Raw genomic sequence first — 23,522 nt, 5'->3', positions numbered from 1 at the left:
CTTCCCTTATATGCATTCAATTAGGATTTACTACATTATTCGCTAAGGATTCAGGGTCAGATACTGGATTTTGTAAAACAATATATATATTTTAACACATAGACACTTTTGATACAATCTCTTTTCTAAATGCTCATTCTAAATAGTACCGTTGTTTGGGTCTCATAACCGCCAGATCTTTTTTTATATATTTATATATATATACACCTGCTCTTTATCAACATCACGTGACCTCATCTGTACGTCAGGTGTGACGGTTGGATCGCGAGCGATGGGCCACGCTTAGTTGCGCCTGAGGGATGAAGGCAAAAGCAGAAGCTGGCGCAGGTGACAAGTCGCATTCATTCCACCTGAGCAGGTAAGCGCCTGCGACACGCCCAGCTGCGCCCAGCTGTCAATCGCTGGGAAACGCGCCGCGCAGGACAGTCCCGGCGGGTTTTGGTGTCGGACAAGCTGCTCCTCCTCGGACAACCACCCCACCCGTGAGTAAGGATCACCGGCCGCGTGCCCGCTGATCTTCGGATGAGGGGATTCGAACCCTCGAACCGTTTCCACGCGCGCACGCGCTTCTCCCAGAAATGTCTCTCGCGCTCCAGCGGGCGCCTCGCGCTCCTCTCGCGCCGCCGCCGCCGCCGCGCTTCTTCCTCGTCCTCGTCCTCGTCCTCGTGTCCTGGCTCCGCGCGTCTGCGGGCGCGCTGGAGGTGATGCAGCGGGACGCGCCGGAGCTGAGCTGCAGCGAGGTAACAGGCGGATTTCTGTCCCCGCGGTTGTTCACGTTATAGAGACGCTGCTGCGTCTGCTTTGTTTTTATTTATCACCATTACCTTTACGGTCTGTGGTTTGTGTCTTATTTTGGAAAATGTTTACTACATTCCTCACACCTTTTGCACACCTGTTCCAAAACAAGGTCGCTTCGGCAGACTTAATAACCTGCATGGAAGCCTATTTACTATGACGTATGAGTTACTTATTCACAGAACACATGGAATAAAATTTTAACAGGGCTCTTACAATCTCAGCCACTTTGCCATCAAAACCTTTTCAGAAACCAAGATAAGGTGTGTAAATGTATCTTGTTTTTTTATGACTTCATCAAGATCTGGTCAATCATTACATGCAGACTAACATTTAGCATGCGGTCAGAGAGGCAGCTGTCAGAGTTTAATTTCCATTACTTATTTACTATGGTGCCTGACATCTTACTCCACTGCTCCATTTCCACGCAGGTTTGTTAGTGCTGGAATTTTCTCCCTGAACTTTTGTACCAGAGATGTAAATCAACCGGAGAGTACTTCAATATGTGAAGTATCAAATATGCACGAACATATAGCAGAAGTGGCATTAACGTGTGACCTTTGCATGTGGAGGTCATTTCATTTGTAGCTACGTCAGTTTCAGAGTGCTGGTGTTGTTTGTTCTGGTTCGCACGTTTACTCTCACATGGGACAATTAAATATAACAAGACGAGTCAAACTGGGGAAAAAGGCCTTGTTTAGTAAAATGAGTATAGTAGCATGTGATGTATAAATGTTTCTCTCTGGAACTGAACGGAGCGTCTATTATTACCCCCCTTCCTTCCTCTTTTGATGTTTTTGCTCAAAGTGGTCCGAACGCATTGATGTCGCTCACATGACAAATAAGGAAATGCAGAAGTCACTGGTGTCACTGACCCGAAATGTTTACTGTCACCTGTCTGGAGTCTCCATTTCCATTATGAATAAAACTTTGCCATTTTTAAATAAAATAATGTATTGCAATCCAGTAACGTAGAAGCACGCTTCCTAGAACAGATGCTCTCTAAAGCCACGTCCAGGTCTTTGGTTTGTCCTCATGGAAGATTTGGGGTTCTTGGTAGAACAGTTTATAAAGGTTCTTCCTGCAGCCCTTGCAGGAGGTTCTACCAAGAACCCGACTTAAACGACCATAACTGCAACCACCTGGTAAAGGTTCCCTCCCAGAACACGACTAAGGTGTAATGGGTTCCCCCCCAGAATACTACTAAGGTGCAATGTGTTCCCCCCCAGAACACTACTAAGGCGCAATGGGTTCCCCCCCAGAACACTCCTAAGGCGCAATGGGTTCCCCCCCCAGAACACTACTAAGGCGCAATGGGTTCCCCCCCAGAACACTCCCAAGGCGCAATGGGTTCCCCCCCAGAACACTCCTAAGGCGCAATGGGTTCCCCCCCCAGAACACTCCCAAGGCGCAATGGGTTCCCCCCCCCAGAACACTCCCAAGGCGTAATGGGTTCCCCCCCCAGAACACTCCCAAGGCGTAATGGGTTCCCCCCCCAGAACACTCCCAAGGCGTAATGGGTTCCCCCCCCAGAACACTCCCAAGGCGTAATGGGTTCCCCCCCCAGAACACTCCCAAGGCGTAATGGGTTCCCCCCCCAGAACACTCCCAAGGCGTAATGGGTTCCCCCCCCAGAACACTCCCAAGGCGTAATGGGTTCCCCCCCAGAACACTCCCAAGGCGTAATGGGTTCCCCCCCAGAACACTCCCAAGGCGTAATGGGTTCCCCCCCCAGAACACTCCCAAGGCGTAATGGGTTCCCCCCCCAGAACACTCCCAAGGCGTAATGGGTTCCCCCCCCAGAACACTCCCAAGGCGTAATGGGTTCCCCCCCAGAACACTCCCAAGGCGTAATGGGTTCCCCCCCAGAACACTCCCAAGGCGTAATGGGTTCCCCCCCCAGAACACTCCCAAGGCGTAATGGGTTCCCCCCCCAGAACACTCCCAAGGCGTAATGGGTTCCCCCCCCCAGAACACTCCCAAGGCGTAATGGGTTCCCCCCCCCAGAACACTCCCAAGGCGTAATGGGTTCCCCCCCCCAGAACACTCCCAAGGCGTAATGGGTTCCCCCCCCAGAACACTCCCAAGGCGCAATGGGTTCCCCCCCCAGAACACTACTAAGGCGCAATGGGTTCCCCCCCCCAGAACACTACTAAGGCGCAATGGGTTCCCCCCCCAGAACACTACTAAGGCGCAATGGGTTCCCCCCCAGAACACTCCCAAGGCGCAATGGGTTCCCCCCCAGAACACTACTAAGGCGCAATGGGTTCCCCCCCAGGGTCTAAGCCGGTCTGACGGTCTTCCACCTTCGAAGGAACACATCCTTCTGGCTTACCGAAATTTGTTACATATTGTAAAGTTTTTCCATCTAGAACCCAGAGGGTCCTACCGGGAACCCTGTTCTATTCCAAGGGTTCCATCAAGAACCCAGCCAGTGTTATTCTGAGATCCCGTGTTCTTTGAAATAAAAGAGCTGAGACCGATGTGGTTTTGTGAGCCGAGGATGCTTTTGAAGACAGAAGGGAAAAGGGTTCTTGTCCTTCAGATCTAAAGGAATCCGTACCTACTTGCGACCTGAGAACCTCACCGAGGGCCGCGTGTTCTCACTGTGTCACTTTCACCTGCTGTTTGTGGTGCGTCTCCCGTTCTCACCCGCAACGTTCTCCTCCCTCAGGGTCTGAGCGACTGCCGCGTGAACTCAGGTAAGCCCCGCGACCCCAACGCGACCCGGCGACCGACCCCCGAGGGCGGCGCACCCCCCCCTTCCCGCAGGTGCTCTGACCCCGCTCCTTTCTCCGCAGCCTCCCCGCTCGCGGCTTACTCGCTCGACGCGCTGGACGTCACGCGCGTGCGGCTCCACGTGGCCCTGCGCTGCTCGGCCGCGGAGGGATGCGAACCGTACCTGCGGATCGGCGTCGCCTTCCAAGGTGTGTCTGCCGTGAAATGCTTTCTGTCCGTGACCCGCCCGGCGGGGCGCCGCGCCCTGCGTGCCTCTCTGCCGCTTCCTCACCGCGGAGAATGTTTACGCGTCCTGTGTTTCTGACATCTCTGCCCAGTCATCTGTTGTTTCCTGCTTTTTATTTTTTTAATCACACTTGTTTTGACGGGTCAGAGGTTGAGGGGTTCTGGCAGCACACGTTGTTGTTAGTTGACTCCACTGATTGTTGTTGCAGACGTGCTTGGTACAAACGAGGCTTCCGAGCAGTCTGGGGACCGTGACCCCGACCATGAGGACTCGTTTAGGAGCAACCCGACGGCGCACGGAAGCGGTGCCTCGGTGCCCCCCGCGCAGGGAGGTACGCAGCCGCGTGCGCTCAACAACACCAAAGTCTCTCACACACACGCACACGCACACGCACGCTGTTTTACTCCGCACGCCTTCATTTCCACTTCTGCAGCCGCGGTGACCGTGTGCGTCAGCTCCCCCGGCGCCCCTGAACGCTGGAAGACAGTCCGGTTTCGGTTTATATCGAGCCATTCCGGTTTAAACCGAGCTTCATCTGCGCACCAGGTATTTATCGAGTGGCGGCTGAGAGGAAGTTACCTCGTGTTGCTTTTTTTTGTTTTATCTTTTAATGTACTATTTGCCAGCGGTGGGTTGTAATAATGTTGATTTAAACGTGCTTTGCGGTAGCCCGCATTTAGGCAGGATATTGGCAGATCAGGAATAAACTATTAAGTCTGGTGTCTGCTCTCTAATAATATACCGGCTCTAGTTGAGGCCGCTCGCACTCTGCGACCATCAGATCCTCTCACACTGCACCTCATTAAAAATATAGTATTGAGTCCCTTATCTCCATTCCAGTGCCAAGGCCTAAAGCACATTGTCAAGATTAAATCAACGAGCTCTTGGCAATAGAAACCTGTATCCGGTTTGGGCACTTTTCAGACGTTGGAGTGGTTTTCAGTTATCAGTTACAACAAAGATATTTTCTGATTTGACAGATGTGACATTGTTGTATTGGAACTTTTTATGTGAAGGGTCTCAACGCGCTGTGACAGGCCTGACATTTCACAATGTGTTTATTTTACCCACAAATGCAGCTGCTGTTGACGGTGAAAACAACGTTCGGCACTCCAGTGGTGGTCGGCGTCTACCCACTCCCAACTGGAATGGACATCGAAAAAGAAATCACAGTCCCATCGTTAAAAGACGGTGAGTTGAAGCGCCGGGTGGGACGGGGAGGGGGCGCGACTGGTGGGAATGAGGCGTAAAGCTGCTGCCGTAGCACTCGTTTAGTGGCTTGATCATTAACTTCACCTTGTTTAACCTTTTTTCTATTAGCCTCACTTACCGGAGTGTGGAGCAGTTGATTGGCAGGAAATGAAAAACAGGCCCGTAAACAGGTTTTGATGATTGACCAATTCCACGTAAAAAAAATAATGTTGTAATTATTTGAATGAATACATTTAATTCTAGAAAATGTCGCAATCGGAAACAGTTAAACACCTTTTTAAGAGCTTGACGTCGGTGTCTTTGCTTAAAGGGGCTCTTACAGGCAGCAGATTGATATTATTAATACTGTAAATAACATTTATTTTTTTCTTCTGCCGAATTGCCTTCTTACAGTTTGCTCCATGAACCTCCAGGGGACTGAAAAGAATTGTGACGGTGAGCCGTGTTGTTGAAAGCTGTTGCTTACAGACTAACGCGCTTGCTCATGGCGATGCTGCCTGCAGACGTTCACCCGTCACGTTGCGCCGGCCCTCCGCTCGCTACCTATAACGTGTGGCGCGAGCCCAAGGCGGTGGCATGCCGAAACGTTCTGCGTACTTGTCGAGTGATTCAGCTCAACAGATGGTGACGATTGACGTCTCAGTTCCCAGGATCCACGCTGTGATTGATCGCGGGAGCAACGTGATCCTCCTGCGAATGGAAAACGCCCACGGCGAGTCCCAGTGCCGGCTGGTTTGGAATGTAACCGGAGAGGTTCTTGTGTGGGTCAGTCGACGCTCATGTCAACCTACCACATTGGTCAAAATTCAATGTCGTCTTGGGTACACGTCTTAAAATTTTGGGTTTTCACCTTCACAGCCCAAAGGCAAGCGGGAAATGGTGCTTCCATCCAACTTCGTGGCACCATGCCTGTGCCTCCAGGTAGCTGATCATTGTCACCTGCAGGCAATAGGCAACACATGTATTTTATGTTTTTAAATGGGAATTTTGTTCATTTAATTTGCCTCAGGTGTGGTGCGAGGGAAAGGAACTCCGAGGCGAATTCTGCCCTTTCAAAAACCAGCAAGGTAAAAGACGCTCGTTGAAGTCAACGCGGAGAGCGGCCGGCGCGGTGAAATATTTCACCGAATAGCGACGTCTCTCCTCTCTCTTTTTGCCAGATCGGCTGGAAAGAATGCAGCACAATGTGTCCCTGTCGCTGTTTGAGTCCCGGCTGAGGGGCGGTGGCCGGGGCCTGATGTGGAATGTCACCGCCCCCTGCCGATTGGAGGCGGAGCTGAGGCTGTGCAGGAAAGAGGTGGCGGGAGACCGGTGCGAGGAGGTGACGGGCTCCGCACGGAAGCTGCACGGCGGCTGGATCGCCTCGCGCACGGGACACTGGGTAAAAAAGAAATGTGAAAGCCGGGCTTTACTGCTTTTAAAGTAAATCATCAATATACTAGAGCCACATCCTCACTGCAACCGCGGATCTAACCTTCATCCTTAAAAACCGCCACCTCGCATTGTTTATGCATCTATCACGAAGAGCATTGACTTTTCAGCTTATTTCATTATTCATGCTTTACTTTCTTTTCTTCTTTTCAGAAAGCAGGAGAGTTCAATGTGTCGTCACATCCGCTGCTTTGTGTCCAGGTGATCTTCCTCTTGATATTTTGAATATGATCTTAGATGTGAGCGGGAGAAGACCCGCCCCCAGGACATTGAGAGGTCAAAGGGTCTTTTTTCAAGGAAACAACCTGCACACATTTTAAACCCACATTTTATTGCTTCCTCCTTGGCTGCATACAGTGCTATTAATAACTACTTCTTCTTCTTTTTTTTTTAAGATAAAGCTACAAGGGATGACGTCATATTTAGAGCCCCACTGTCCATTTACAAGTAAGCTCATTATCGCCAGACCCGGTTAATGTTTACCTGCTGTCAACTAAAACAAGTTGCTTTTGTTTTCACTGGGATGTGGCTCACAAGTTGTGACACACGTCCTGAGCAGTGTCTGTGAAACTACTTTTTTTTAAACACTTAATTTATTTCCCAGCGTCCCGATGGAGATGGAGCCTCCCAATCTTCGTCGGACTGATACTGATGTGTTTGGCTTTACTTGGAGCCTACCTCATACAAGGGGTCCTAAAAGGTCGGCGTTGAATGTTGTTGTCATTGAATATTAATGGCACCGTGTTATTAGCAGAATAAAGAGTTACTTCTGGTTTTCTTCAAGGATACATGTGGAGATGGTTGAAAGAAGATGACGTTAAAGGTATGAGAAAGCCCGAGCTCTAATTCACTGCTGTATAAACGCTAATTTATGCATTTGTGAATATAGATGTTATGTTTCTATGTATTCTAGAAGATCTCTTCTCCCTCTATTCCAGGTGCTGTGGGTGGGGGTCACGTGGTGCTGCTGTACCCGCCCGACGACGACCAGGCTTTGCCGGAGCTGATGAGTCACCTGGGCTCGTCCCTCCAGGCCCTGGGCTTCAGCGTGTCTCTGGACCTGTGGAGCCGGACCGAGCTCGGCGTCCTGGGCCCGGTCCCCTGGCTCCACTCGAGGCTGAACCGACTGCAGGGTCAGGGGGGCAAAGTGGTGCTGGTGCTGACCCAGGCCGCCTGGATCCGGGCCGAGGAGTGGGGAGCCCGGAGCTGGGAGAGGAACGCGGAGGACCAGGGTGGCGGGAGGAGCCGCGCCGTCCCGTCTCGCTGCGTGGACGTTTTCACCGCCTCGTTCAGCTGCGTGCTGGGAGACTACCTGCAGGGGCGCGCCGGCGAGCGCTTCATGCTGGTGCAGTTCAAATCGCTTCCGCCCGAGCCTCCGGGCGGCTGCCGGCCGCTGCCGGAGCTTTTCCGCGGCCTCCACGTCTACAGCCTCCCCTCGCAGAGCCTGGGCTTCCTGACCGAACTGGCCGGCGCTCGGCCGACGGCCACGGCGTCGGCCAGGCGCAAAAGAGCCGGGGGCCTCCGGATGGCGTCCCGAGCTCTGGCGCGGCGGCTGTCGGGGTTCACGGCGGGGGCGAATGTCCTGCGCCTCCCGGGGGTGTCTCGGGGTTTTGCCGGGTTGGAAGACTCGTGGGAAACCGACCCGTTGCAGCCCCGTCTTATCACGCCGCCCTCCAGCCCCGACGCAAACCACAAGGTCGGTGACATGGAAATGGTCTGACGGCACATGGGGGGGGGGGGCGGCGGCGGCCGTAAGCCCGAGCTGTAGTTTAGGAATGAGCTGCTGGTAAGAATTGTCTACAGCTGATGAACATCTGGGCTCCAGGGTCCGGTGCTTCACAATAAAAGCACCCAAAAATCAAACGTGTTGAAGTCAAGACCACGTAAGACATAAAGACTTTGATGGTTTATGACCAAGGCGTGAGTGAGTGAAGACCGAAAGACGAACAGAAAATATTAGGCCAGCAAAATAATACTCAAATGAAGAACCGTGTCTCAAAGTATTTGCTGCGTTGTTTTGTGTCGACGCCGTTTATCCTTCTTAAACTAAGCCGGGAAGTTCTAATATTTGACATTTTGCATGCGTATGTAGCCGGATACACTGCTTTACTTTGATTGTATTTTTGCTGTTCTTCAAAGGCAAAGTAAGTTACATCCACCAATACTGTTTTACTTTACTTTAAAGATGTTTTACAGTCAATCGCGTTACCGACTGTGTGCTGCAGTATATTCAGCAAAGAGTTAAAATACATTGCATAAGTATGTAGTAGTAGGACGTAGTGGAAATGGGACACATGGCTTTCTTGTAGCTGGAGAATGATGTCCGAAACACTAAGTTTGAGTGTCATATGTTTACTACTATGTCTAGATTTGGAGTGTATATTTTGGTCTATGATAACACACCTGTGTTTAATAGTACAATTATTAATACAGTTACTTTGCACTATTCAATTAATAATGCTATAAGTACTGGTATAAAAGTACAGATTTATCAGGGCTGATGACAATATTTGCCTGGGTCTCCCTCAGAAATGTAGAGTATTGCTCGTCGATTCATATTTTACAGTCAATTCTGATTGGTAGTGTTAAATGCAAACAAAAATCTATTTAAAAAAACAAACTGTTGTGAACCACTTAAAACAACCCCTTGTATGGGCAAGATCGGCCTAGCCTAGATAGAGTTAAATGAAATATTATAATACAGTTAGTATGTAACTGTAATCTCTGCACTTTATCATAATGCAAAGGACTGTAAAGGTGTTTTGTTGTTGGACATTTTGGGGCCTTTTGTCATAAACTGTGGAAAGCTCTGACATGAAGATTAATTTGAAAACAAAAATAAGCTATTTTCTTTCTAATTTATACAGGAGTATAATTTGAATTGCGTTTACAAGGCATGTCTGTTTTGTACTGTTTTGTCATACTGTGTAAAGAGGGATTTGAATAAAGGATCTGTCTGAATACCAGTCGGATGTGGTTTCCTGGTACTGAACAGTATTTAATAATATTCATTAGAAACATTGCATGAGATGTGTTCTCATTTTAATTCGAGTGTTTCAGAAAGCAAGCGCTTTATTACAAAGTCAGTTCATTGATTTTGCCGTGTAAAAATATTTAAATTTATTCTCAATTTTATTTGTGTTATATCTACTTTTGAATGCTTAATTTCCGTATACTTAAAGAAAACACACATTACATCACTGGGTTAAATGTGTTCTGAAAGCGCTTAACCGCGAGGGCGTGAAGTGTGACGTTGACTGATTGGTTGATAGAAGTGGGACGTTGACTGATTGGTTGATAGAAGTGGGACGTTGACTGATTGGTTGATAGAAGTGGGACGTTGACTGATTGGTTGATAGAAGTGTGACGTTGACTGATTGGTTGATAGAAGTGGGACGTTGACTGATTGGTTGATAGAAGTGGGACGTTGACTGATTGGTTGATGGAAGTGTGACGTGGCCTGAGTGGTTGATGAATTGAATCCCCAGCTGGGCGGGGCTACATCCTGCGGGGCTTCCGCTGCACGGGAAACGCACACAGAAGCGACGGGAAGCAGCACATCCATTCATTCACCTCCAGCGCAGGACCCACACTGGCCCCCGAAGCAGCTCCACCAGCCGGTCCCCCGGTGAGCTCACCAGCGACAAAAAAAAAACCGAAACCCACAACAGAAATGGTACACTCGAAGCATCAACAGTGTCCCTCCAAAACGTGAAACTCCGCCCGCGTCGTGTGTGCCCGCAGGGAATCAAACAACCATCGTAAGCGGACGCTGTGGCTTTGAAACAAGGTAAAATAAAGAGTAGCTTGTAGGCAGATTTGTGCTCGTATGATGTCAGGAGTTGCTTTAACTGCGATGGAAGACACCCGGTCGTTTGTGGGACGTGTAGCGACGTGGAAAGGGACGCTGTCACCGGAGTTTTGTGTTGTTTAATAATAAAGATACACCGTAAACATTAGCTGACGATGACGATGACACCGTTTCGGCTAGCAGCTAGCTAGCTATCGCGGTTAGCCATCTGCTAACTGTTGGCTAACTGTGTGTGGTGCTGATGCTGAGCCTGCTAATGCTAACGGTGAGAAGAGCATCCCTACCAGGGTTTATAAAACAGACTTTGTTAGTAAAACAACAATAAGAGAGTCTTTCCTCCACCCGAGGAATGCTTTGTGTGCGTGTTTAAATATCGCTAAAATTATGAAAATAACTTCTAATCTGAATGACGGCACAGAGGAGGATGAGCTAAAGATCAGGGCAGTAATTCTATCCAGTTAATCTATTAAGCTTACAAAATCATTATCACAACTGACCCGACGTATACTAAATTAGTACAAAGAGGAACATTATGCTTCACAAAAGTATATATTTCATGGCTTTGTATTGTGTGGCTTATCACTGCAAAATACCATAAATAACTTTATTACTAAGCAGTACCTAGGAGAACATACTAGACAAAAACATATCTTTCATGCTTTTCTATATGATTGCATGACCTATAACTTCTATATTATACCAATATAAATACTTAATTAATAAAATGGTACAAAGCAGAACATTAGTCCTCACAAAAGTATGTATTTCCTGATTAATACTATTGCTTTGTATTGTGCAGATATTGTCAATTTGTCCCCACCTATGCAGTATTACCGCATCACATCCAGGTAATGGACGTTATATCCGGGTTCCTGGAGACGGCCGACTGGTGAAGCTTTTCTGAGAGCATTAGATTATATTTGCTCTGGTTTATCACTAAGAATCCCAGTTCTGTGTGTGCTTTCTGAAGGACCATGTGGTCGGCCTGGCCCTTCCTGCCCGCCCTGGTGCTTCTCTCAGAGCTCTCAGTGGTGAGAGTCCAGACCGCTCCGTGCCAGACCTGCCGGAAACTCACCGAGAGCTTCATCAAGGTACTGCGGTCACGCTAAAGAGCCGTCCGCCAGCGCTGGTCTTCTGGAGCAACGTGTTGTTTCTCAGTAAAACAGAGTCTTGAAATGCTCCGTGTTTTTAGGGCTTGGAGAGAACAGCCACCAAGAACTTTGGGGGAGGGAACACTGCCTGGGAGGAAGAGAAGCTGGCCAAGTATGCAAGCAGGTAAGAGGAAGTTACACCCACACTTGAGTCATCTGATCTATGGAGATTATTAGCTGCTACTTTGCAGTTGCATCACACTAGACGTAGGCTAAAGATACAGGAACATTCTTTCATTCTACCACAACAATGAAGGGGCCGCCGAAGCCTGATGTCAAAGCAGGAAATACATTCACGGCTTCGCAAGTTGTAACGTTTTCTAAGCTACACGCAATTGACCATCCGTTAAATTTAAAAACGGATCTTCTTCGGGGGTTATGGGGGGTCCGTTATTCCACGTCTGTCTCGCGCCTCACACTGCTGCTCTCTTGTTCTCAGTGAGACTCGGCTCCTGGAGATCGTAGAAGCTGCTTGTGAGAAAGCAGATTTTGAATGTAACCAGCTGCTGGAGCAGATCGAGGACCAAGTGGAGACATGGTGGTTCCACAGGTAAGGAGATACGTGTATTAGGTTGTATGATTCTTGGTCTGCGTCTTTTGAGGAATGACAGAGAGGAACGTGTTTAGTTGGATTGTAACAATACGCCTTTGTTTTAACTTACTTGTGTGTGTGTGTCCTGCAGGCAGCAGGAGGCACCAGACCTGTTTGAATGGTTGTGCATTCAGGAGCTGAGAGTCTGCTGTCTACCTGGGCGCTTTGGACCTGACTGCAAAGGTGTGCGAAACATTAGAAATGGAACAGAAGCGTCCTGATATCAGTTTAAAAACCCATAAGAAACCGTAATTATCCAATTATCCGACACTAGGAAGACAAAACGGGTAATAATGCAGATCTTTAGAGTACCACATCTAGCATATGTATCCAATACAGAGTGCCCCTCGAGCCCTGGCGGTGTCTGCGGAGGACTGGGCCGCTGCGAGGGGGAGGGGACCCGCCTCGGAGACGGAGAATGTGTGTGTGATCCCGGATACTCGGGTCATCTGTGCCAGAGCTGTGCGGACGGCTACTTCAGAGAGAGGAGCTCCAACAGCAGCAGAGCAGCCTGTGCAGGTGCTCGACATTCAGACGACTGTTACGAACCTCTGCGTGCATTTAAGTCCGTTTACAGGTTGTTTTGAAGGAATTGCACCAATGCCTCTTCCCCCCCCCCCCCCCCCTTCCCCCTCCCTGTGCAGCTTGCTTCCACTCGTGTAAGAAATGCGCGGGGCCGCAGGACTACAAATGCCTCGACTGCAAACCCGGATGGATCCTTCATGACAACAAGTGCGTGGGTGAGTCTGGCACCGGAGGTCCCACGGTGACGTTTCATTGACTTTATTTTCCTGGACGCGAGTTGTTTGTGCGTTGTTTGTGTGTTGTTTGAGTGTTGTCGTTGTTCCCCTGCGTGTCTCTCAGATGTGGACGAGTGCGGCACGGAGCTGGCTCGTTGTCCTTCTAACACCTTCTGTCACAACACAGAAGGATCTTATGAATGCAGAGGTGCGTTTCTCCACTGCTTGCCCCATTCAGTCCTTCCTGCAACAGGAGGCGTTTTGCAGCAGGTGACCGTGACCTTCTGTCGTCCACAGGCTGTGACCAGGCGTGTGTGGGCTGCATGGGGACCGGCCCCGCCCGCTGCAAGAAATGTGCACGTGGCTACAAATTGAGAGGGGCGAAGTGTCTCGGTGAGGACGCAGCGCTTCTTCTCTCTCCTCCCGTGCAGAAGAAGCCCGCGGCACCTTTCCTCTCCCCTCACTGTTATTATTCACTCGTTGCTTCCTGGCACAGATGTAGATGAATGCGGTGATCAGGCGATCGCGTGCCCCGGACTCAACGAGGCCTGCATCAACGAGGAGGGCTCCTTCCACTGTGACTGTGCTGATGGATTCATCAGGAGAGACAGCATTTGTGTTGAGAACAAGCCTCCTGGTAAGCGGCCGTAGACCTACAGAGAATAGAGCGAGGCTTCTATTTCTACGATCCAACAAACAAATTGACACCTTCCTCTTCCTCAGCTGGCCCAGAGAAGGGTCTGTTTGACGACATGACGGACGACGAGGTCCTTGTGCTGCAGCAGATGTTCTTCGGCATCGTGATCTGCGCCATAGCTACGCTGGCCGCTAAGGGCGACATGGTTTTCACCGCCATCTTCATCGGGGGTGTGGCCGCCATGGCCGGATACTGGCTGACCGAGAAGGGAGACTACATGCTGGATGGATTTCTGAAGGGACGCTAGACTGTCTGCAGCCTTGAGAAAGGACCACCAGCCAGTTAAGGTGAAGAAGACTCAACGGGGAGGAGGGGGGGGGGCAGAGAGCCGATGGGGGCTTTACTTGAAAAGGCTTGGGTTAATTTATGTCTATGAATAGGACAAAAAGGGAGAACTTGAGGGCCGTGAAGCCGTGAATGTTGAAGAGGAACAACGAAGCTAAACTGCACTGACACAAAGGAACTGAACTCGATCGCTTTCCTCAACTTTGTTGGGAGCAAGCGGGGACACGAAGACCGCTGCTGATTGTTAAAATCTATTATGCATTTGGACGTCTCGTCTGGCCGCCATGTTGAAGTGATGTCTCTCTCTTTCACCTGATCCAAAACCTCCCTCCATCACGTGCGTCACCTCTTCGTCATCTCGATGCGGTGACGCAGAAGGTTTCCCCACAGGCTGAACGGTACTCGAGTTTCGTCCGTGTCTCCAGATTCCAGAAAGCGGCCGTTTGGTCAGATGAGGGAATTTTTAGGAGTTTGCTTCAGTCGCCCCAAAAAGCTCATTGAAACTCTGGGATCTTTTAATAAGGAGCCACTGGTTATTTGTGTTGGATGACTTTTTACCTCCTTACGTACTGAATGATTATTTTTACTAATAATGCATGAGAAAAGGATTTGAAGTAATAGGTACTGAACCTTATGGATGTATGTATTTATTTATTTATTGACTTAGTTTAGCATGAACGATCACACACACAATACTGCTGTTTGCTTATTGTTCTTAAATATCAGCTCAGATCTGGATGATTAAAGCCATTTTCTCTTGCCTTTTCAGCAATATTTATGGGGAAAGATATTTATAACATTCTGCTCTTGACATTTCCCTTTGTGTGTATTTTTTCAATGCAGTTTCTCTTGTTACTCCAGCAGATAAAGTAGCGTCGTGTTAGAAAGCCGCCAAAGCATCACTTCTTACTCCCACCCATCTACTTTACTCTACTTTGTGTTTCCCAGTTTGCAAAGTCATCATTCGTTATCTTACGTTTTGCTTTAAAATAAAAAGTCTGTCACTCCTCGGTTTTTTAATATTTGAATTTCTGTGTTGATTTTGTGACGTTTTTACGCTACATAAAGAGAACGAGTAAACACACGTGAGGTTGTTGAAAAGGATTTGCTCACATTTACTGAACCTTCTTCTCATCTCTGCTTGAGCAGCTCAAGGCTACATTAGCATTAGCATCTAATAGCACAACACCCCTCCAACAGAACTGTGAATGGTCAGGTTGCATTCTGGGTAATGTAGGCACAAGGAAATACCACCAGAGAATAGGCAGCTTGGATTTTGATTCCACAACAACCAACATGTTCAGATATTAAGTCATTGGTTCACTTTATTGACTCACAGCTGTGATTAAAACAACCCTCATAATGTAGAATGGGAGATAAATCTGCATTTTTTAATATTCAGAAAGATACACTTTCATCTGGTTAAATAATCCAGAGTTCCCATAATAGCTTTGACAGCACAAACTACAGAAACGCATCATTTACACGCTGAGCGATGAGTCTTTGCTGTGACCGATTCCCCTCGTCATCCTCAGCCACCTGATTGATGAAGGCAGAAGAGCTACAGGTGGGCAAACATAGGAGGTGCATTGTTGAGCCTTTTAGTGCATCACTGCCCCCCAGTGGTGACTGCAGACGCTGCATCCCTCATGCATCCTCCCCCGACCATCAACCCACTTTCTACTTCTTCCACGACTCATGTGGCTTCTGTGACTTTCTTCCACTGCCTGGAAATCACAGCGTTTTGTCTGTGGCCTGAACTCAAACCTCTATGAGTTACACATGAAGAGGAGTTTAAGAGTTTAAAGCTTCTTAGCTGAGTCACATTTCTCTCTCTCAAAGTCTGGAAAGTGCAGAAAGGGACTTATTTATCAATCGAGGCACCTTAAAGTAATCACATGTAGAAATAGGCTCCATGTTATGAATAACTCGGCGAAGGTGGATGATATTAAATGGTATTTTAGTGGATTTTATTGGAAAATCTGCAGTTTTTTTCGAGGAGAAAAATCCCTTAATGGGAATTTAATGTTTTCAATTGAGTTCAGTTCTCCATAACAAAGCTGTGTTGAGTAACTAATAGATCATATTTAGATCTCTCAGTACGATGAAGAAGGATGGCAGGAGTTTGCTGATTAGTCTTAAAGCTTTTGATGTTTGCTTTCTTACAGACATCAGTTGCTAACATTCCCTTTGAAATGGATCCATTATTTTTGCAGCACTAAAAGTCTTCTGACATCTCCAGACGTCTGTAAGTATGCAGGAAAAAATATACAATCTCAGGCAGAAAAGAGACAAACACTCCATGTGAGATTCTATTTATCCACTTTTACTGGAAAAAAGTATTAGAGGGATTTAAGGATGCAAGCAAAAGACTTTATGCTACTTCAGACTATATCTAACATTTAAAATGAATTTCAGTAGCACTCAGCAGACTGTAATTATAATATATAATAAGCAGCAACAAAAACAACCTCACAAACCTAAAACTGTTTGTCAGATAATGAAACGGCTCCATGAGATGAAGGGTTCTCGTGTCCCCGGGGGAAGTATCACGGCTCTATGCTACGCTAACGTATCGGGGAAAGAAAGATCAACGCTCTTTTTTTGGACTCTACCTCTCTGGATACGATGAAGAAACCTGCAAAGATCACATGATCCTTTTTAACCAGAACCTCATCCATCCAAAGCCGACTACAACAAGGGAAGAGGCTTCCACAGAGCACCAAGCTGTCTGCTCTGTAGCTGTTTAAGGACACATCTTATATCCTGAAGAGATTGTTTTTCATGTCGGTGGTTTTGTCCACACGGACGTCTTTATTGATCTGGAAGAGAAACAAAGAAAAAAACCAATAACGGTTATTTAAGATGAGCTCATAGGTGCTTTATGACGTTTAATTATGTGAAATAATCTGCTTGATAAACGGCTTCATTACCAGATGTTCCTGGTTTGACTTCAGAATAAAGAGTTTCCTCTTCTGCTGCACATCTGGATTTTCCTACCAATGAAAAGATCTTATTTTTGCATGTTTGCCAGTAGTGCTCTAGTTTAAATAAATAATGTACTGATATACGTCGTCCTCAGAGATGTAAAACCCAAAATAAGAAAAATAAATGTAAAAATGAGAAATAAATAAATTAAATGTGGCATCCCCCTTATGTTTGATTCACGACTGCACAGTATTGTCATCATTTCTAATTAACAAATAATTTAAATGACCAACAAATTTCGGTCTAAAGTCTGTTGTGTACTTTGTTGTGTACTTGTATGCAGGATGTGTATATTGTTGACATTGGCCACGTTGGACGACGTATGAACGTATTAAACTAGAGCAGGTAGCACCTGTTAAATACTAGAAGCTGTGTTGGCGTTGACTGTACCTGCAGCTGCTGGGATCCTCACATCCGAGTAAACGGGGCTCTCGTCTGGTTCATCGTGCTTCTCTGTCACAAAGACCACATGAAGAACTTTGATGAGAAGAACAAAATCATCTCAGCTGTCAAAGGTGATTCTCACTATACAAAGTAAATCACCTACCCTTCTTTTTAAGGTGTTTGAGCTCAACCACAGAATACGGGAGGCTGGATTCATCTGAAATTATGAATCTTGTTTGATTCAAGACAGTTTGCATTGACTTTGAATCATCTAATTCTAGTATTTCTAACAGCTGTGTGATGAGGATTAAAGCTGACCAGGAGGAGCAGAAGCGTAATGTCCGTCTTGAGTTTCACCCTGGTTGATCATGTGGTCTGTAGCTGGGCTCTGATTGGTCCTCTGAGACCTTGTGGGTCCAAAACATGAAGTAAATACAGAGGATTTAATGAGGAACATGTAAAGTCCTGCTGCCATGTTCAGAGTGAGAGAAGAGAGGCTTGTACCAACCTGCTGAGGCTTGAAGCTGCAAGAAAAAGGTTTCACATTGATCATTAATTAGTGTGTGTAATAATATCTGTGACTTTGACTTATTTCAGTGAAATCAGTCTGATATCAGAAGGAAAAGATCTCACCTTCTGACTTTCTGTAGCGACGCAGAAACAGCAGCAGGAGAATAATCAGTAAAACTCCAGAAACCAGACCAACAACCAACGGCACGAGAAACACAGAGCTTGATGCTGCTTCTTCAGGATCTACACACAAGTACACACCAACCATGAAGAGATACACAAGTAACAATAATAATACAGTTTATTTATAACACACTCTTCATCAACAGATCTCAGAGTGTCACAGAGACAGAAAAACATACTTAAAACAAAGTAAAAACACAGGTACTAATGTGTTGTAGTACCGTACTACACACAAGTACTATTATATATTACTAATATATTGTCTCACACAAACAAATAGTTTATCTTAAGATAACTTCTAATTCAGTGACACCTTTTCTCACTCAGACTGTAACACATGTTACAAAACTCGTACTCACATTTCACTGACAACCAGCTCTCTGCTGAGGTCAAAGTCTCCAAACCTTGAGGTGATTTCCTTCCTCTACATTTATAAAAGCCTTCATCTGACGTAGTAACTGCAGAGATAAGCAGCTCCCCTCTGACAGGATTTGGGATGAGTGTGTTATTTTTATAGAAATCCACATTATAAAGAAGCTTTTCTGTCCTCAACTTGCAGCCAAGAGTGACGGAATGTCCCTCAGTCACAGGACGGACAGGACTCACCAGGATGACATCACCTCCTGTAAAGAGACCAGAGGACAGGAAGTCAAACAAGCTGATGAACAATGAGGAGAAGACATTTATAGTTTACATTTGTTATTCACATTCACACAGTAGCTGAGCGAATAGCTGCATTTCATGGATTAACTTGTTCCCAGTCGCGTCATAGAATGTATGTCTTACTTAAGAGACACACATTGCTTAAATACACTGGGAAGGTGCAGGTGATTGGACACCGGTGGAAACAATCAGGCACACGGCAGACAATCACAGGGGAAGACAGGAAACCACTAAATAAAACAGGAAACAAAGCCAAACGGTGACAGTCATCAGTCCGTCCAGTTCACACGCTGGTCTCAGGTGCCGTTGGTCTCTCTATCAATTTACCCTCAACCTGTCTGCATGTTTTTGTTTTCCTCTGCCCTTCAGCGTCAGACCCTCGTTGGACCACAGAATGCACCGTTATCAGTTCAGCGGACTCTGCTTACGGTGTCAGACCTCTGCTCAATCCCTCCAGACCGCGAGATGTCGGTGGAGTTTCCCTCCCGACTCCAGTAGAGCCTGAGGAGATCCTCATGTTCTTCTTTGCCTTGTTTTATTCTCTTCACAATTTGATTGGTGAATAAAATCAGTTGATTGAACTAGAACTGCTGTGAGTGTGTATTTGGATCCACCGACTACACCACCCAACAGAAAGATGCTGCAACAAACTATGATTGTTGAGTCGTTTGTTAAAATAAATATTGAGTTAAACTCATCATAAAGTCACCTTAAAAATGTCAGCACTCTGTAATAAGATGTGTAAATACTTTAGATTTAAAAACCTTTAAATGAATATAAACTCACTGTGTATAGTGATGTTGGCTGCATTGCTGAACTGTGTTACAGACTCACACCAGTACACTCCACTACTCGCTGTAGTGTTGGTGTTGCATGTGGATCCAGTCATTTTTCCCCAGTAAGAACATGATGACACGTCACCATCTTCATCAACCTTCTTCACTCTCCACTCAGTAGAGTTTCCCTCACAGATCAGTGACAGTGACTCTGTGCTGAAGTGCTGCAGTCTGTGAGGACTCACTGTGAGAGACGCTGCTGGATTCACACCTGAAGACACATCATTAGGAGACACACACAGGACAAACAATGTCAACACACAAAGGACATTTATTCCCTTGTGCAAGAATATAAAAGTCTGAACAAACTCACCTCCAGACCAGACAAACTTCACATCACTATACAGAGTGTAAAACACAGGATCTCCTCTTCCAGCTCTGCACACATATCCTGCTGTGTGTGTCTGTCCATGAAGAATGTAGGAATCCTGTTCAGTCCCATTGGTGCCACCAGCTAGAAGCTCATAGGTGTAGAGGTAGTTGTATGGCAGGTCTGGAACAGTCTTATACCAGAAGAACCTCCATCCTGCAGACGGAGGTCCAACACTGCAGGTCAGAGTCACTGAGTCTCCAGGACTCGTCCATGATGGAGACACTGTGAGGACAGGACGAGGGACATCTGTTGGAAAGAGGTTTGACAGAATAAAGACGTGTTATGATGAGTCCTTGGTGGATTACTGTCACTGCTGATGTCCTCCATCTTTTTATCTGTCTTCATGTGTTAAACAGGTGTTTGGTACAATGTCTTTAAACATAGTAACTAATCTCACATTTCAAATATTCTATTTCAGATTCTTTGTCCTTAAATCTGCACTTGTAAGAACTGATGTGTGGCCCTGCTGACACCTGCTGCTGCCATCATCATTATTCTTTTTAAAGGTTTGTCTTAACTTTCTTTTGTTTTATTTGAAATGATCAATATTGTCGAATAATTGATCCTTTTAAACAATAATCAGCTAATTAAACAGCATCACTGTCAACTTCCTCTTAACATTCATATAGTATGAGGGGCCGTTTAGGACTTAACTAATGAAACACTCTTACGTTTGCTATTGAAATGCTCTCGTGCACACTACTGAGACACTTACACACACTCACATACATACTGTGTAAACCTATGCACGTGCATATATAACACATTACACATACTAGTGTGTATGAATGAAATCTCACCAGCAGACGGAAGCATCTCAGTTACAGCGAAAGACGGAAGCAAAGAGGGCAGCTTTTGAACAGCGATAAGCGACAATCTTACGCCCTTCCTTTATATGCTTTTAAGTCTGGACTCGCCCGTCCTTCTGTAGGTCCAACTTTATAAATATACCATGTTTAAGTCACGGAACGTCGTTGTAGGAGTTGTGTGTCGGTGTGTCGGGGCTTGTGTGTTAGTTGTTCTGCAGTCGGTTGGTCAACATTCAGCCTTCGTAACAAGTTGCTCCGAGGATGTGGGAGATGTGAGGTCCAGTTAACGGGACCGTCTGACTCCTCCAGCACCGGGCGGTCAGCTCATCTCACGCCGCAAAGAGCAGCCTGTTCTCAGCCAGACGTCTGTGAAACGCTCCGCTTGTATTACGGTGACCAGAACCGTCCGGATTTTCAATGCCCTGTATTTACGTTCACTAGTGAGATCTGTGTGTATATTACACAGCAGTGTGTGTGTACGCGTGTGTGTTCTCATATGAAGGTGTTGAGTCGTCTTGAGTGAAGGTATCAAAATAAAGAAAGTTGTATAGAAACCTTGAGCGTGTCCACAGTAGAGGAGAATATTCAGCGCTAAAATAAAGTGAGAAACATCATCAAACTGACAGAAACTATTAACTTCTACATTTAAAAAGTTGTATCTATGAAAACTATGATTTAAACAGAGAAAGTACTCACAGAAAAGCCCCAACGCACCAAACAAGGTGTGTCCCATCCTCACGTCCACGCTGACACTCAACTTGTGAGAAATGATTCTGCTTCGTGTCAAGAGACAGTTTGAAAGATGTGAAACATGCAGAGAAATGTGGAAATGCAGAGACCACAGATGAACATCAGATGTGAGGTTTTCTAACTTCTGCTTCTGCTGATGTGGTGCATTCTGGGACGCCTCTTCCATCAAAACTGAACTGCAGCCTGAGACGTGTAAATTAACGTTAAAAAAACATTTTGTATTCTGTTTTTTTAGGGTTTCATCTTTTTTTGTATTTTGCATTGGAAAAATAAAAACTCTACAGTCCACTATACATTTAGAGAAGTTGTAAATCGGCAGAACCTTTAAAACACATCAAAAGAGGAAACAGTTAAGACTCTTTCACAATCCACCTCACTTGCATAAGACGTAATGGAGAAAATGGAGATGAGAATTTCCACCAACTCGTTAGTTCCTCATCTGCAACAGCAAGTTGAGAGAAATTAGAGAAAACAATTCAGTTTTACTACATATCTACAAGGTATATATATATATATATATATACAAGGTATATATATATATATATATATATATATATATATATATGTGTGTATATTAGCCAATGGTACAACATACATCACACAGATAAATAGAAATACAATTATAAACCTCGTGACACTTAGTGCAGGATGATGTCACTACTTGAGGTGACACTTAATAAACTCCAGTGCAAGATGATAAACACATAAACCGCCTTCTTATGAACCTGGATGAATGACCCGTGATCAACAATTCATACATTAACCAGTTTAATCATGTAAAGACTGTATTCAGTGGAAAGGCAACAATTGTCACTATTACTACAAAAGAGGTCTGATGACTGTCATTCTCATAAGGAAACAAAGTCACGTGTCTGCAGCTTAATGCAGCTTAATGACAAACAACAGGGAGGAACAACGACACAACCTCGGTTTAATCATAGATATTATATCTGTCTGTCTGTCTATATATATTTTGCTGTCCTTGGTCCGAAATGGTGGAACGAGCTCTCTGAAGACACCAGGACCGCAGAGAGCCTTCACATCTTCCGCCGCAAACTAAAGACACATCTCTTCAGACTCCACTAAAGACTAACAAATTGTAGCACTTAAAATCTCTGTACAGGGTGGGGATTTCAACATGCAGCATTTCTTGATGTATATTTCTAAAGGGAAATCTTGTACCTATTTTAGAACATTGTTCTGTTTTTTAGAACATAATTATTCATATTATGTATGCAGTGTCACAACTACATCTCTGACGTTTATAACAAACCAAACCGTTCAAAAATCTGTTTAAAATGCATTACTATTTAATGCACATGTAATTCATTGAAAATTGAGCAAGTTATGGTTATTTAAAAAGTACATGTATTACTACCAACACAATGTTATGGGTGAGCGAGCTCTCCCTCCCAAGATGGCCGCCATGTGCGGACGTTCGACCGGCGTTTTGCCGGAAACGCGGACGAAACATCTAGTGTTTTTTTTTTACTATTATGAATTATTATTTTTTTATTTATAATCCTTTATTAATCCCACATGTGGAATTATTCTCTACATTTTACCCATCCTTAGTGATTAAGGAGCAGTGAGCTGCTGTGAAGCACTGAGGCTTCAGGGTCTCAAGGACACTGAGACATGCAAACTATGGAGAGAACCCGGATCGAACCGCACTGTAAAACATCACAGCCCTGTTTAGTTCCACTCACGTCTTCTCTTTACCTCAAAGAGCTCTGACAAGATGTTTTTCAACTTGAAACTTAGTTCAACTTGCAGTAATGCTTTGTGTTGACTTATTCTATTATTAATAAAAGCTCACATGGACTCATAAATGGCGTTGTTTCAATGAAAATTCAGCATGAACCTTTTTGTTGTCATTTTGTTGGGGACCTCAGGTCGAATGCGTCGTAAAGGAGAGGACCACAAAGGAGCCGCGTACCTTCTTGTTCTCCTCTCTGTAGGCCGCCGTGGCTTTACGTGCTGGACCCTCAGCGCTCTCTGCTGGTCAGCTGCAGCTTCACGCTGTGTGTTTCTCCTCCATCCGCCTCTTTAGCGGCTCACGCGTCTCCCTCCTTTTTTTATTTTTAGAGAAGTTGTTGCAGTGATGTAATGGAGCGTAACGGAGTACCTGTGCTCTTCTCTCTCACTGCTTCTGTAAAAAGGTTTCCGCCACACTTGATGATGCCTGTGGTCCTCTCTCCTCTGCAGGATCTGAGACCTCTGGTGGTGGTGGTGGTGAACCGCCGGCGTCTCCAGAGCGACGGTGCGTTTAGGGACCAAATGCGGATGCAGAGGGTTCAGTCTATGAATACTCCAGAGGAGAGCAGATTTATGAGAGTATTTTTTA

The 23,522-nt window shown here is 46.0% G+C and overlaps 3 protein-coding genes across 5 annotated transcripts; 2 read left to right on the top strand and 1 right to left on the bottom strand.

Moving 5' to 3' along the window:
• Nucleotides 1-348: 348 nt before the first annotated feature.
• Nucleotides 349-9,369, top strand: LOC120829847 (interleukin-17 receptor C). The gene is made up of 16 exons (XM_040194367.2): nucleotides 349-740; nucleotides 3,470-3,497; nucleotides 3,597-3,722; nucleotides 3,969-4,091; nucleotides 4,194-4,306; nucleotides 4,840-4,951; nucleotides 5,366-5,407; nucleotides 5,616-5,737; nucleotides 5,831-5,893; nucleotides 5,982-6,039; nucleotides 6,133-6,353; nucleotides 6,557-6,604; nucleotides 6,799-6,850; nucleotides 7,008-7,103; nucleotides 7,188-7,226; nucleotides 7,342-9,369. Exons 1-16 carry the CDS (start codon nucleotides 579-581, stop codon nucleotides 8,121-8,123), a joined length of 2,187 nt encoding a protein of 728 aa, XP_040050301.2. The 5' UTR covers nucleotides 349-578; the 3' UTR covers nucleotides 8,124-9,369.
• Nucleotides 9,370-9,878: 509 nt separating this feature from the next.
• On the top strand, nucleotides 9,879-14,689 carry creld1b (CRELD disulfide isomerase 1b). 2 transcript variants are annotated; one of them, XM_040194094.2, is made up of 11 exons: nucleotides 9,879-10,193; nucleotides 11,185-11,305; nucleotides 11,407-11,489; nucleotides 11,805-11,915; nucleotides 12,049-12,140; nucleotides 12,297-12,476; nucleotides 12,602-12,697; nucleotides 12,822-12,905; nucleotides 12,995-13,090; nucleotides 13,194-13,334; nucleotides 13,421-14,689. In XM_040194094.2, exons 2-11 carry the CDS (start codon nucleotides 11,189-11,191, stop codon nucleotides 13,639-13,641), a joined length of 1,221 nt encoding a protein of 406 aa, XP_040050028.1. In that variant the 5' UTR covers nucleotides 9,879-10,193; nucleotides 11,185-11,188; the 3' UTR covers nucleotides 13,642-14,689. The 2 variants fall into 2 exon arrangements, with proteins under 2 accessions (XP_040050028.1, XP_040050029.1); XM_040194095.2 differs by having other exon boundaries at nucleotides 10,175-10,479.
• A 1,295-nt stretch (nucleotides 14,690-15,984) lies between these two features.
• LOC120814278 (uncharacterized) lies at nucleotides 15,985-21,646 on the bottom strand. 2 transcript variants are annotated; one of them, XM_078083004.1, is made up of 13 exons: nucleotides 21,553-21,646; nucleotides 21,122-21,201; nucleotides 20,981-21,016; nucleotides 19,557-19,862; nucleotides 19,194-19,454; nucleotides 18,104-18,367; nucleotides 17,685-17,804; nucleotides 17,560-17,575; nucleotides 17,370-17,458; nucleotides 17,215-17,268; nucleotides 17,058-17,120; nucleotides 16,613-16,675; nucleotides 15,985-16,501 (listed from the first exon to the last, which is right to left on the bottom strand). In XM_078083004.1, the coding sequence occupies exons 2-13, from the start codon at nucleotides 21,156-21,158 to the stop codon at nucleotides 16,494-16,496; spliced, it is 1,317 nt and encodes a 438-aa protein (XP_077939130.1). In that variant the 5' UTR covers nucleotides 21,159-21,201; nucleotides 21,553-21,646; the 3' UTR covers nucleotides 15,985-16,493. The 2 variants fall into 2 exon arrangements, with proteins under 2 accessions (XP_077939130.1, XP_077939124.1); XM_078082998.1 differs by having other exon boundaries at nucleotides 21,122-21,565.
• Nucleotides 21,647-23,522: the final 1,876 nt, after the last annotated feature.

The sequence above is a fragment of the Gasterosteus aculeatus genome, chromosome 2 (assembly GCF_964276395.1).
Source record: "Gasterosteus aculeatus chromosome 2, fGasAcu3.hap1.1, whole genome shotgun sequence".
Lineage (NCBI taxonomy): Eukaryota > Metazoa > Chordata > Actinopteri > Perciformes > Gasterosteidae > Gasterosteus > Gasterosteus aculeatus.
This window is presented reverse-complemented; position numbering and strand designations above follow the sequence as displayed.